The sequence below is a fragment of the Apteryx mantelli genome, chromosome 7, assembly GCF_036417845.1.
Source record: "Apteryx mantelli isolate bAptMan1 chromosome 7, bAptMan1.hap1, whole genome shotgun sequence".
In the NCBI taxonomy this organism is placed as follows: domain Eukaryota; kingdom Metazoa; phylum Chordata; class Aves; order Apterygiformes; family Apterygidae; genus Apteryx; species Apteryx mantelli.
In genome coordinates, this window is record NC_089984.1 from 15,390,683 (window position 1) to 15,403,574 (window position 12,892).

General features: G+C 39.8%; 1 protein-coding gene across 1 annotated transcript in view; it reads right to left on the reverse strand.

The window, feature by feature from the left end:
- The window catches only part of SH2D4B (SH2 domain containing 4B), a 69,045-nt gene extending 58,205 nt beyond the window's left edge, over positions 1-10,840 (reverse strand). The window contains exon 1 of the mRNA XM_013953421.1: positions 10,657-10,840. Within this exon, the coding sequence (XP_013808875.1) occupies positions 10,657-10,840 (184 nt within the window). The remainder of the gene's footprint in view (positions 1-10,656) is intronic.
- Between the last annotated feature and the right edge of the window lie 2,052 nt (positions 10,841-12,892).

The following is a 12,892-nucleotide window of genomic DNA, read 5'->3' on the forward strand; positions in this document are numbered from 1 at the left end:
GAGAATCTGACACTGAAAATGGAATTCCTGCCACAAAACTACTTACAGCCTGCAGAAATCAAGTTCACAGTGGTCAGCGTCAGGTCTTTTAGGCTAACGTTACTGGACTCGCGTTTTCAAAGTGTAGAACCAATTGCAAGAACTGAGCTGAGGGTACAGAAAAATCATTTTCTTAATATTGTTCTATTCATATGCTCATGTTGTCTGCTTTTCAAGCATAAAATAATTACCTGTGAGTGGTGATTATAATAGTTTATGTTTTAAGATGCCTCTCAGGCACTACATTTTTCTGCAAAATCAGATATTTTGTTAAAGTCTTATTTCTAAATAAAACAATTTTGAATTAGAAAAATTCAACTAAGTCTCAAAGAAGAGACAGGTCCTGACTAAACAAACTTGAAATCTAGGTGAAACAGAGGCAAGGGAACCTCATTTTTCTTTTTCAGAAGCAGGCTTCTGAGCCTATTCACAAAACCTAATACAGAGTCAGGAAATAAAATCAAATCTTCTGAATCCCAATCTAGTGCCTTGACCACAAAACTACTTTTCTTTTCCTGGATAGACTGTGGCAGGCTACGAGTAATTGCTACTAGAAAGTAGCGGACACCAAAATTAGTCTGGATGGACAAACTGAAATAAATGTGTTCTAGAAACAAACCTCTTTTTAGCAGGAAAATATACTAAAGAATTTACCACATCTTTTCTATCTCTACAGACCAATGATTTTCAGCTGTAGTATTCTACCAGTTATTTATCTAAAACAACTCTGCAGCATCACAAGAAGGCAACATTATTTCTGCCAGATTCAATTCTCTTCACCTCTATGAACAAGTATCTTTCACCAAGTTCCCCCAAATCCTACCATATCTATACTGCTTTGAGGTCAGTAAATTGGATACTTCTCCTGGTACCAGACAAATACAAAATGAAGCATCCAAAATTCACAGCACAAAGGGATCACAGTAAAAATTTTCTTGGGCATCTACAGCTTGAAGTAACAGTAATGCAAAATTGCACATACAAAGACACATGCAATCAAAAATAATACCAATACCAAATCATGTTTTCTACTTATTTGTATTTATACGGGCAATTCTGTAACAGCAATGAAAATATAAAACAAGGCTGTATAGAGCAATAGTGAAATCAAGGCTCCCACCCGTAAGAATTAATCTCTACCAGTGGTCCTGCCAGTCTCATACACACGCACAAACACACACCGACCTGGAGTACAACCCTTAGTTGTGCTGTAGGGCACCACAGGCTGCTCTTTGCCTTTGAGCTACCCTGAGGAAAGCCCTCGTGTAGACAGCGTATCCTCACTGCCGCAGCTGAACACTGCCAGAAAATATGAGCGCCCACCAGCCGCCTCAGAAGAAAGAAGACCACCATCTGAAGGTGCATGGGAAGGGGGAATCCTGCCTGTATTCAATGCCTAAGCTAAGTCAGGCCTCAACCTTAATCAGCTCAAATTTCCACACTGTGACTAGGAATGGAAATTATACAATGGAATGGAATTGCACAAAAAAAAAATCTAGGCCTGTCAGTGCCTCTGCTGATCAGGACAGAGGAGGAGAACCACAGTTTTCTTTTTATGAGAGTTTTATCTGGCTTCATTTTCACACATGTTCCTAATTAAAAGTGGTTTAAAAATAACAGTAACAGCAGCAAATGGAATATTGCTGGAGTCAGCTTCCTTCCTCCAGGCTCATTCGTCACTGCTTTAACAGCCAGAGCATCCCTGACAATTCCCATTTGTTATCCATCTCCAGCGTTTGCAAGGGAACTACTCCAAGCACCATTAGAGGCCGGATTTGGTGTCAAGCCTCCCAGCTGTGCTGTTACTTAGCCACAGTTTGCCTGCTTAGTCCAGCCAAAACATCAGTGAGCGCTGATAACCCCCACTGCCTTTGTATCACAGGGAATAATAGAGGTTATTTCAAGTGTTAATTGAGAAAATTAAAAGATCACTGATTTATAGTCTCAGAAACATGGAATGGCATTCAGTGTGCTTAAACTTTCTCAAAAAAGTCTGCTAATTCCATGAATAATCTTGTTACCCTGAGGTTTGGGCTTCCCAACACAGTTGTCTCACTTCGAGGCTACAGACTTCTGCAACAGCAGTTGACTCTCCTTCCTTACTAGCTGGAAAGCTCCATAGTCTTACAAATATCCTTTGACCCTTTCTTTAGAAAATATTCCTCTTCTTTTTTTTTCTCTGCACTAGAAGGCTCCTGAAATTTATTCTGCATTTGAAATAGGCTGTATCAGCATTCACTATCACGACAACAAGCTGATCATCCTTTGTCATCCAGAGATAAGCCGTAGCTTCTGGGGGACTTTTTTGTTCTTTTGGAGTTTGCATATCTGGTATACTTTGGTCTAAACAATGTGTCTTGCATGAGATTTTATCTTTGACTTTCCAAACGAATGATTTTTGTGTCTTCTTTCAAGTTGAAGCTTGGATTTTGATAGTCTGCAGGATAGAAGAGGTTCCATTCAGAGTTTCACTAGCTGCAGGACATGCACTGGAAGCACATTGATTAGGACAGAAATGAGGATGTTGTGAGCTTTAGGTTGCTCTCAGCTGCTTGGACTTACCCAGTACAAGTCTGCATATACATTTTATTTAATATCTTTTGTTAAACTATAAACATACACAATTTCACTTCTTTATAAGGAGCAAAACCTAGGAAATGTTTCTGTGAACATTTCTGAAACCATTAAAAGGGCAGAATGCACTTTTCATAACATTAACTTCTGTAACTCCATTAAAATTTATATAGAATAATTAGGTGATGATGATATGCTTGTGGAAAGTAGCATAATCCCACAATAAACTGAAGATTCACTATAATTAATTCTGTGGTCTGCCCCTGCTAATAGTCAGAGGACCATAAACCCACCTCTTCCAAGAATACATTCCAAAAAATCACTAACTTCAAACCAATCCTTAAAACAAACTGCAATAGGGAAAAATTCTAAATGTGTCAAACAGTCCCCCAACATTTCACTCCCCCAAAATTTCCATTTATGCATCATGTGATTTCAACACTGTGTTGCATGCCTTTTTATTTAAAGGAGCATTCGCAGAGGGAGAAATTCAGCTGCATTAATTATCAGTAAATGTTATGGGATCGCAGCATTGCTGAAAAAATCAGCCTTCACAGCTCTTCAGCTGCTTCCTGATCATATAATGAATTCAATCTTATGTTTATGGAATTACAGTCTGTTACCATGGAAATAATTATGCTGCAATATACCCCTGCAGGATCAAATAAAAGAGTGACTGCAAGAGAAGAAACATTAAGGGAGGAAACAGTTATTCAAGTAAGACTATGGTAATTAACAAACATGGCAAAGATAACTGTACCTAACACACAAAGGTAAGTACGTTTGCAGTATCACATGGTACTTTTTCAAGGTTTGCAGATTGCAAACAAAAGAGGGAAAAAACAGAAACACAAAAATAAAGTAGCGTTCATTTGGTCTCCATCTAATATGCCCCAAATATTTTCTTGGCTCTCTGGCCAAGGTAAACTGCAATTAATATCAATTTTATAATTTTCCCACTTTCAACTGGGAGATAATATCCAGAATTTATTCTTAAAGAGACTGTACTAAATCCATGACCCACAGTCTGGAGGTAGTCTCTTGTCTGTCCACTTTAATTTCCCTTTCACTGTAAAAGACTGCAGGTATGTATCAGATCAAAGTGCAACGTTGTGAATTCATTCATCTCAGTACCGTTCGAATCTTTTTCCCTTTATCCAAAAAAAACAAAAAAAACCAAAACACCCCACCCAAGAACATATCACTATGGTTTCTGATTCCCAATTCCAATAGTCTTTCACAAAGAGTAAAAGCTATATACGAGGCTTGGTTTCTCACACAGCGGTATCACAAAGCATCCAGCTTTTTCCCAGTGTTGAAGAAAGAACAAAAACAAGTCTGCATGGCCACTTTAGGGATAGATGGAAACTCAAAAGAAAAGGATAAGGGCTCTCTGTCACAGAATGATACAGGTAACTATAGATCCCTTCCTGCACCAGACTCCCTAAGGCAGGTTTGCGCTTGCTTCTTTTATCTGGCACACAGGACCACCAAGGCAGGGAGAACTATACCACTGCAAGGAAATACTCCAGCACCACAGCACAGGAGTGGAAGTTGAAGGTTAACAAACCATCTTCAGTGCCTTGCTAAATCCACTGCTTACTTGAATATGCTGAGTTTTCCCATATCTTCCAAATCCTGCTAGCAAAACCCAGTGCATCTGTCTTTGAATGTTTTGGTCATTTATGTGAAAAACCAGCAAAACTGGCCAAGAAATATTGAATTAGCTTGAGCAAATCCCATTCTGTCCTCAGCTGCAGTACTGCTGTCTTTCCATATCAAGTATTCATGAACTTGCAAATAATCACAACCTCGTATCATTACCAGAGGGTTTCCAGCTAGAGCATTGGCATGCAGAAGAAAGCCTACCTAACGCTACTGTGTTTAGACAGGCTCAGCAACACAACGTAGCAAAGAAACACAGAAACCCCTTCATTCGAGGGGCCCCGAGCCTCCTCAGGAAGCGGCCGATGCCCGGTGCCGCAGGCAACAGGAGCACTGCAGACCACGCATGTGTGAGAGCAACCTCGGGTGAAGTAAGGCCCAGGTAGCCAGCAATATTCCACTCTCGCTTTTCTGCGGAAAAGAGAAGTCAGCTGCAGGGCATGGTATGACACTAAAAAACACAGACTTATGGTTAATCCTAGGAAGGCAGAAAAGTCCTCCTGGATTTGTTCCATCTGGCATGTATTTAGGTCATATGGTGGTTGGGGGGCTCTTTCTAGCCCCAGGTTCAGAGGAGTGAAAAGGCAGTTTAGAAGCTACCGTTTAAGCATACCTCAGTACACAGCTGCACGAAACATGAACTCCGAGCAGCTGAGTTCTGGCCCCAAGGTATTTATAGTCCTAACAAAACTGCATAGTATCACAAGCTGCTATATAGGTTGTGAATGTTACATTAAAACTTTCCAATGACTTCAAAATAGTTGGCTCAGTCCCCTAATAAAAATTATTAAAAACTTCCTAATATTCTCTTCATTACATTTTCAGATGTATCTGATTTGGAAACAAAAGATGGGTCTCTGCAGAATTCAAGACCAAATTCAGACAGAAATTTTGGAAATACTCAAGCATGACGTTTTTGTTTTGACCCATCTGCAATGATACAGAGAAAGAGACAGTGAGCAATTGCAAGAGCAGATGTCGCTGCAGGAGATAAAACCTTAGGTAAGTGCTACCAGGGAATGGAGAGGCTTTAGTGTAAATAGAAAATACATTTTTGTGTTCAAAAATGTAGACAAGTGAAAACACTGTCACTGCAGGTACACTCACCTACCCTTACACACAAACACTAGCTTTCCCATGTAACAGCGATGCAACCTCCAACTATCCACTTGTGATAGCTGAGATGTTTGTTAGCCTTCAAGTAGCTTCATCTATTCTCTAACGATTTTCTAACATGAATGTCATTTAAAGAAATTACTTGCTAGCCATCCTGTGATAAACCTACCTAATTTTCTCCCAGCTACGCTTGTTAAGGACAGGTGAATAAGTGTGCAACTGTTACAAAGAGTTCCTGTCTGAACTTCATGAGCTGCAGTTCCCAAAGAATAAATGTCAGGATAAGTAGCAGCAGATCAACATCGTCTTCCCTCCCACAACACTGTGCTTCAGCTACCTAATGCTCAATAGTTTTTGAAATCTCATTTTGGGTATTCTGACAGTTCTGGATGCTGTGCAAGAGTCAAAATCCAAACTGGCAGGGTCCTTCACTTAGTTCCAGCTCAGCCATACTGGTTAAAGGGCTCCTGCCTAATCAAATAAATATGTTTCTTTGCAAATTGCAAAGCTGTCTGTCAGTGAACTCTGAGCAAATCCCAAAAGGATCATGAAGTTTGGAGACCTCCCTTAGTGATTCTAGCACAATAGGAAAAGGCAACCTGGTATATTAAAATGAAAATATGCCCCTGAAAGACCTGCCCAAGGAGTCATTTGTAAATGAACTGGAGATAGAAATCTAACTTCTAAGAACTCTATTCACTTCAGTACAAGTTAGTAGTCATGATTTAATTAAAGCTAGGAAATACTTTTTAACTTTGAACAAATTCACTAAAAACTGCAGTTTTGGGAGGACACAACACTCAAGTGCTACTAACATTTTCAGCCAAAAATGTAGGATAGGAACAAATGACAAATGCCAGAGGAGCTCATTCAACATTTTCTAAAGGAAACTTTTCATTCTGAAGAAATGTTGTTGATATATTGTTCCCTTTTGGATACTGATTTGTGTTTTTAAGAAGGGAAGGAAATTAAAATTGTTGAATAATCTGGAAACATTTCATTTTCCCCAAACTGAAATAATTTTTTTAGCACTGAGTGGTGCTAAACCTGACAAATTTCAATTTTGACCTTTGCTCAAAACACAAACCCAACAATCCAAATGTAAAAGCAAGCCCATTTTAGCAACTACTGAAAAAGGCTAATATGATTTTTTTTTTAATGAAAAATAAAACTAATTACATAGACTGTTACACTATTTGACTGGCTAAACATTCTCACCCACTTAAATCTTTGTATTTCATGTTTTGGGCTTGTTTTTATTTTCTAAAAAGCAAATATCATTGTTTTTAATAGGACATTCACAGACAATCTGCGTTCAGTGGCACTTCTATAAAATCACTGTAGATTTGAGGTCTTTGTAAGTTAGTTTCTAAACAATTAAAAAAAGTATCGCAGAGAGACATTCCCTAAACCTACCGATATTTTCAAATCCAAAACAAGGCCACTCCTTCTATCTGACCTATGAATGCCACTCTCCCCCGCAACTCCGCACTTGTGGTTTCTATGAGACAACACATCTAAACCTTGCACGTGGAAGTTAGTCATTCAACGTAGCTTGCTTTGTTTAGATCAGAAGGCTTCTCAAGCTACAGATGACACGGGAGTACTTCACCCTGGTGAGACGCACACAGGGACCCTGCAAGGGGCAGTCCGACGGTCTGCAGTAGCCAAGTCCTCTCCGGCTCAAAGCTCTTCTCCAGCCCACGCAGGCTCCACTCTGATGGACAGTGCTGAGAAGCCTCTCCAGTACGCGTGACTGCTCCTCGCCTCACACAGTTGTTTTCACTGATTTACCCCAACTGAGAGTCTGAACGATTTGGGCACTGGTTTCATGGAAAACTCTCAAAAGAACTTATGTGATTTTGGAGCCTTCATCCTCAAGTCACTGCAGGAAATCACAGCTGGACTCATGCTCACTGCAACACGTGAGAATCTACCCCTTCTGCTTTGCCACTGGGTTGGCACGAGCAGCACCGGGTGCACTCTCGAATTGGTGGAGAGTTATGCCAGTATTGGTTCGGGGTATATGACCCCAGAATGGGCCCAAGCACTCCTTGGAGCATTTTTTTATTGGAGGAATGCCCATTATCACCAATCCCTCTGGTTCTATGGCATCTCCCCCTCTCTCATCCCAAAGTCATGGGGCGAAGACTGAAAAATGGAATTTGATTAAGCAGCTATTCAAAACATGAGGAAAATGGAAGGATATGAAAGATAGGTCTATAGCACTAATTGAGATTAAATTACTAAAAAATCAGTTTACCTGTATGTTACGTCATAATCACACACCATATACATTCTGTAAACTGGAAAAATTATATACTAAGCCAGCAGGTATCTATGCTTGGTTAATCCTGACTCTCAGTACACTTAGGACTAGGTATTAAAGCCTCACTTCTATTTTCTCCTACATGTCAGGCTACAAAGCATCAAACCTTTAATTCTCTGCTTTGTAACACTTCTATAAAGTCAGTGCAATTCTTGACTTCAACAAAATAACACCAACATAAAACCTGTGTCACAAAGTAGAGAGTCAAAACCAAAATGTTGCAGATGAAACTGCCCCAAACCCTTAGACTCAAAGGAATAAAGAACATATAATTATGATTATTCCAGATTTCCTGATAGGCAATAATTTTGGACAGGAAGAAAAATACACCATATTCTATGCTATGCAGAAGTGTGAGAATGGTTATAAACTTGCTTCATGCACCAATGGAAAATACAGACTGTAAACAATTCCAACCAAGTTCCAAAAAATGTTGATGCAAATTCCTTTTAGGAAAAAAATCATATATTTTAAGATAAGGAAGGGCTGTTACAATCATCTACTTTGACCCTTTGAATCATATAGACTACAGAATTTTGCACATTTTCCTGCATTACACCCATCATTTCTGGTTGACTTACAATACATTTTTTTTTTTTTTTTACATGGAACTAGCTTCAAGGTGAAACCATTTACTGTTATATTACAGAACTGCATAACAGAAATCAGTCACGTGTATCTATACAGTTAATGACCAGCATGCCTAAAAGATGGAAGTTATCTTTTGTAACAATGGCCCATGTCAAACCATGAAAGTCAAAATATATTTGCAGTGAAATCAAATGCCTAACTTTCAAATTTAATTACAATAGTTCTAAGAAAAAAACTCTTTAAGATCCATTCTTTAATACAGTTCTGAAGAAAGTGGAAAGTTTTTAGCAGTGGACAAAAGTCAATCCTAAAGGGTACCTTAAATTAGCAATTTAAGAAGGGAAAAATGTAAAATCGAAATTGGCCATTGTGTAGTTTTACTCCCTGTGTATGTAGGAGTACTTATGTCAGAGCAAATATAATCTATAGGTTATCCTGCTGCTCTTCTCTTTTTCTTATTTTTTATAAATCAGAAAATTAATTACCCAGGAAATGGTCTCCTGTACTGGGAAGCTGAACAGGTTTAATGTATAATTTATATATGGAAATTTAGATGTCAACACTGTGACAAATTGTCACATAAATATTTTTGCAGTTAGATTCTTCTGCATCTGTCTTCCTCAAAGAATGAGCATAATACAGATCTCAGCACTGTAATGTTGTTTTGGTATGTGGATCTGAACTGCATTTTTAATTTTCTCTCAGCTACAAATCAATCAAAATGAACAAGGTTTTTGCGTTGCATGAGAGAAGCAATATTGACACCATCCTTCTTAGGAAAGAGCCATTCACAGCAAAAACTACCATGAAGAAAATAGAAATTAAACAGAATCAGGTTTTCTGCTTCTGCATTGCCATCTGTGAGGGGACAGTTGCAGCTCCTGTTACTGCTAACCAGACTGTTCTAAACTTTCCCCTTTATATCAAGGCTACCCTTGTAGCTTACTCTAGAGTCATTTCACAAAGGCTCTTGCTTCAAGCGAGTCTTGAAGCCTAGTTTTGCTTTGAAAGACATGTTTGTTTAATCATAGTCCTTGAATCGTTAATTACCTAATGGAATATACTTGGCACCTTGTAAGGCTCACAGGCTCTAAACTTTAGAAGTAGTCTGGCAATCCTCAGTTGAGTCCAGTAATCCATCTTTACTGAGGTGCTCCAAGTAAACTCTCTTACTGTGGTTGTGCCTTAATATGAGCAACACTTTATGTATTGACTTCAGAATCACACAGCTGTTAGGGCACTTTCTCAAAATCAGTTACCCAAAGTTATTAGTCAGTTTTAATTTTCAGGCTTGAGTAGATTTAAAGATAGGATAAGATCTTTGGTACTTCACAGGGAAAGGACTGTTTGACATATCTCTGCGACATTTCCTTGTTGAGTGAGGAATCATTGCAACTACATAGCCATGATAAACTGTTTCCTATCCTGCATCAGCCTAACAACTTCAGCCCAAGGAAATCACTTACTAAGAGGTGACAGTAAGCAAGGAAATAAATATTTCTGTTTAGTCAAAGCCACTAGGACCCAAGACCAGATGCTTGGTGATGATATTGGGAGAAGTTCTTTGATGCTTTCTTCCATGATTTTGCTTATTTGCTTTTTAAGCCCACACAAATATTTAGCATCCATAACATCCTATGGAATGAGTTCCATAATTACATTTATTACATGTTGCCTGAAAACCCAACTCGCTCTTTGTTTTTACATGCTTGCCCTGCTCTTATCCCATTCCCTAGACATCCTCTTTTGGAGCATATATACTACAACAGTTGGACATTTAGTCTCACATTGTATGGCTGTTCTTATGTATGTCTTACAACCAGCCCTTCACAACAAACCCAATTTCATGATCACATAGAGAGGCAGTGACAGAATCAGGAAATAAACCCAGGTGTCTTGAAATTCATCTTCTGCTCGAGCCAGTTGGAAATGTTTAGTACTAATTTAAGGAACCTCAACAGCATAAGCAGGACTGGTTTTTTGCCTGAGGTGCATGAGTGGGGAAGACAGGTGAAGAGAAAAGCTTTAGGGGTGGAGGGGAGAACTGGGCTTTGTGCATCTGCTGCCACTGAGAGAATAGGAACAGCAACTCCTGTCTGAAAGAGTCCCTTCAAAAACCTGTTTTCCTTATTCCCACATTAAATACTCCCCCAGAGAAAAAAACAGCCTGGTTCTGGAGAGAGAAGGAGCAGGAACATAATGCTTTTGCTGTCTCAAACCCTTTTGCCTTTGGGGACAGCTGGCACCCTTCCCTCTTCCAGATGCATGTTGCATCACAGCCAGTTGCATGCCCATCTCCCCTAGCTCCTGAATTAAGTACAGAAGGAGATCACAAAGCTTACTTTGTTTGCGCCTCGCTGTCTCTCTCAGCATAGCCTCCTCCATTCGTGCTTTCTCTTCCCTCTCCTTCCAGCGCCTCAGCTGCTCTTCTCTCATTTTGTAAAACAAGATCTGCTTTTGCTCTTCATTCAGCTCTGCCAGGAGCTCTGGGTCAATGTACATATCGCGCAAAATTTGCTGCAGCATGGTGACTCCAAAAAAGAGATAAGCCCACTCCCAACTATGCTTGCTACAGTGATAAAATCCCACCTACAGCGCTCCACAAAGCAACCTGCAAAGAAGCTCTCCCACGCCTGCCTGCCCAGTAGAGGTTTGATTCTTCTTGCTCCGTCTCTCTTCTCACGGGCATTGTCTGCTCCTCTTGTCTTACAGTGACAGAGTTCTCTGCTTATCTCATCCACCAAAGGTAGCGACAGGTGTCAAGTGAAAGGAGGGGGGAGGAAAGGGGAAGGATAAGGAGAAAAACCTGAAAAGGCCAGGAGAAAAAAATGATAGGTCACTTCACTCCTCCTGACTGCAAGCAGGTAAAAATAGGGAATTCTTGATAGAACCCATCATCTTTGCTCCCTTGAGTAGAAGAAAATTCAATGCAAAGAAAGTCTCAGACTTTCAGCTGAAATGGTTCCCCTTCAGTGCTAATGCACTCCCAAGGGTGTAAGTGTTGTCCTGGGGTTTGAAGTGATGTCATGGTTAAAAGTATCATCTATACCAACAATATCTATGTCACTTTGAGAACTGATCTCTTCTGATGAGAGAGGAGAAAGTAGTTTGCAGTGAAAGAGAGAGAAAGTAGTTTCCCAATCTAATCTGTTAACTAGTTTCAACAGGGTAGGTTATATCAGAGGTCATACTTACTTGGTGCTTACAAATATGGTCATTCAGCAAACTGATTAAAATGCCTTTAAAATTAAAAGCAGATGCAACAAAAACCACAAGAATCTCATTATCACTTTATAAATAGTAAATTAATATTAATTAAACAAGAGTTTGTTCTCAGCAGTTCATGTGGACTATAAGTCCTGCTGTTAATTCATTTTCCACTTTGATTGGAGAAAGATACAATGTTGCTCTTCAAGCAAATTGTGACCTTTCACTATTTAATAGAGTTTTACCGAACTCAGTAAAATAGTATTATTTCACCACCAGAGCCAACAGCCACTTAATTATGTGGGGGGAAAAAAAATCTGCTGGATTCTAGAGCCAGCTTTCTCTCGGCATGTGCCCAGCTTCTCAAGGAAGCAGTGTCACTTTGTGGGAAGTGGGCCATCTTCTGAGGAGAATAGAGATGTGGCCACTCTGAGCTTTAAGAAGACATATATTTGCAAGCTGAGCTGTATCCCACTGTGTGATGTTTACACAACTTACCTCTTCTACACTCATTTCTGGCACTGGAAGGTGGGGTTGGCTGTATATGGAGAAAATGCATGATGTGGTTAGAGGGATCAGAGCGCCACTTCCAGGCCCTTCAAAGCAAGACTACAGGAGGGCAGTGGAGCAGAAAGAAAAGTAGAGTCACCCTCTTTCCCCTCCTTTGTAGCTAATAGTTTTCAGAAACAGGAAGAAGATAGCTCACCTGTGATCTCTGTAGTAGCACAAAATTCTCTGTCAGAGAATGTGAAAACAGATGGTCCATCCATCATTCACCTATATCATTTTTCACATAAGGTATGGCAATTTACTAATATACTCATCCTCATCCTTCACCAGCAACAGTACCTTACCAATGTGCATATGACAGGTGAGAAGCCTGTTCACTTAATGGACTAGTATTGCATTACTAGTACAATATTGTTTCTTCCTGCTGCATGCCCACATTGAGATCAGAAATGAAAAGTTCTAAAGCTGAAAAGTTGTACGCATAACTATCCTTTAAATGGCAGTATTTAGGGCAATAGTATATAATCTAAAACAATACATTTTTACTGCAGAGAGAAATAAATCAGGGCAGTTAACATGCAGCTGCCTCCACAGAGAGTTCTGTCCCCAGGCCTCATCCCAGCTCCTGAGCACAGACGCACACAAATCAAGGACCCCTCTTCCTAGGACTCTGCGTGCTCTCCTTCCTCTAGGAAAAGGATGGAAGGAGAAGAGGGCAAGAACACACAGACATACAAATCTGAACACTTGACCTAATAACCACATTTAGCCAGTAGGTAACAGGTTTCTTCCACCACTAGCTTATGTAGTTAATTCCCCAGCTCAGGTGGTGGCAGCCTATTCAACAAACTGGAGTATGAG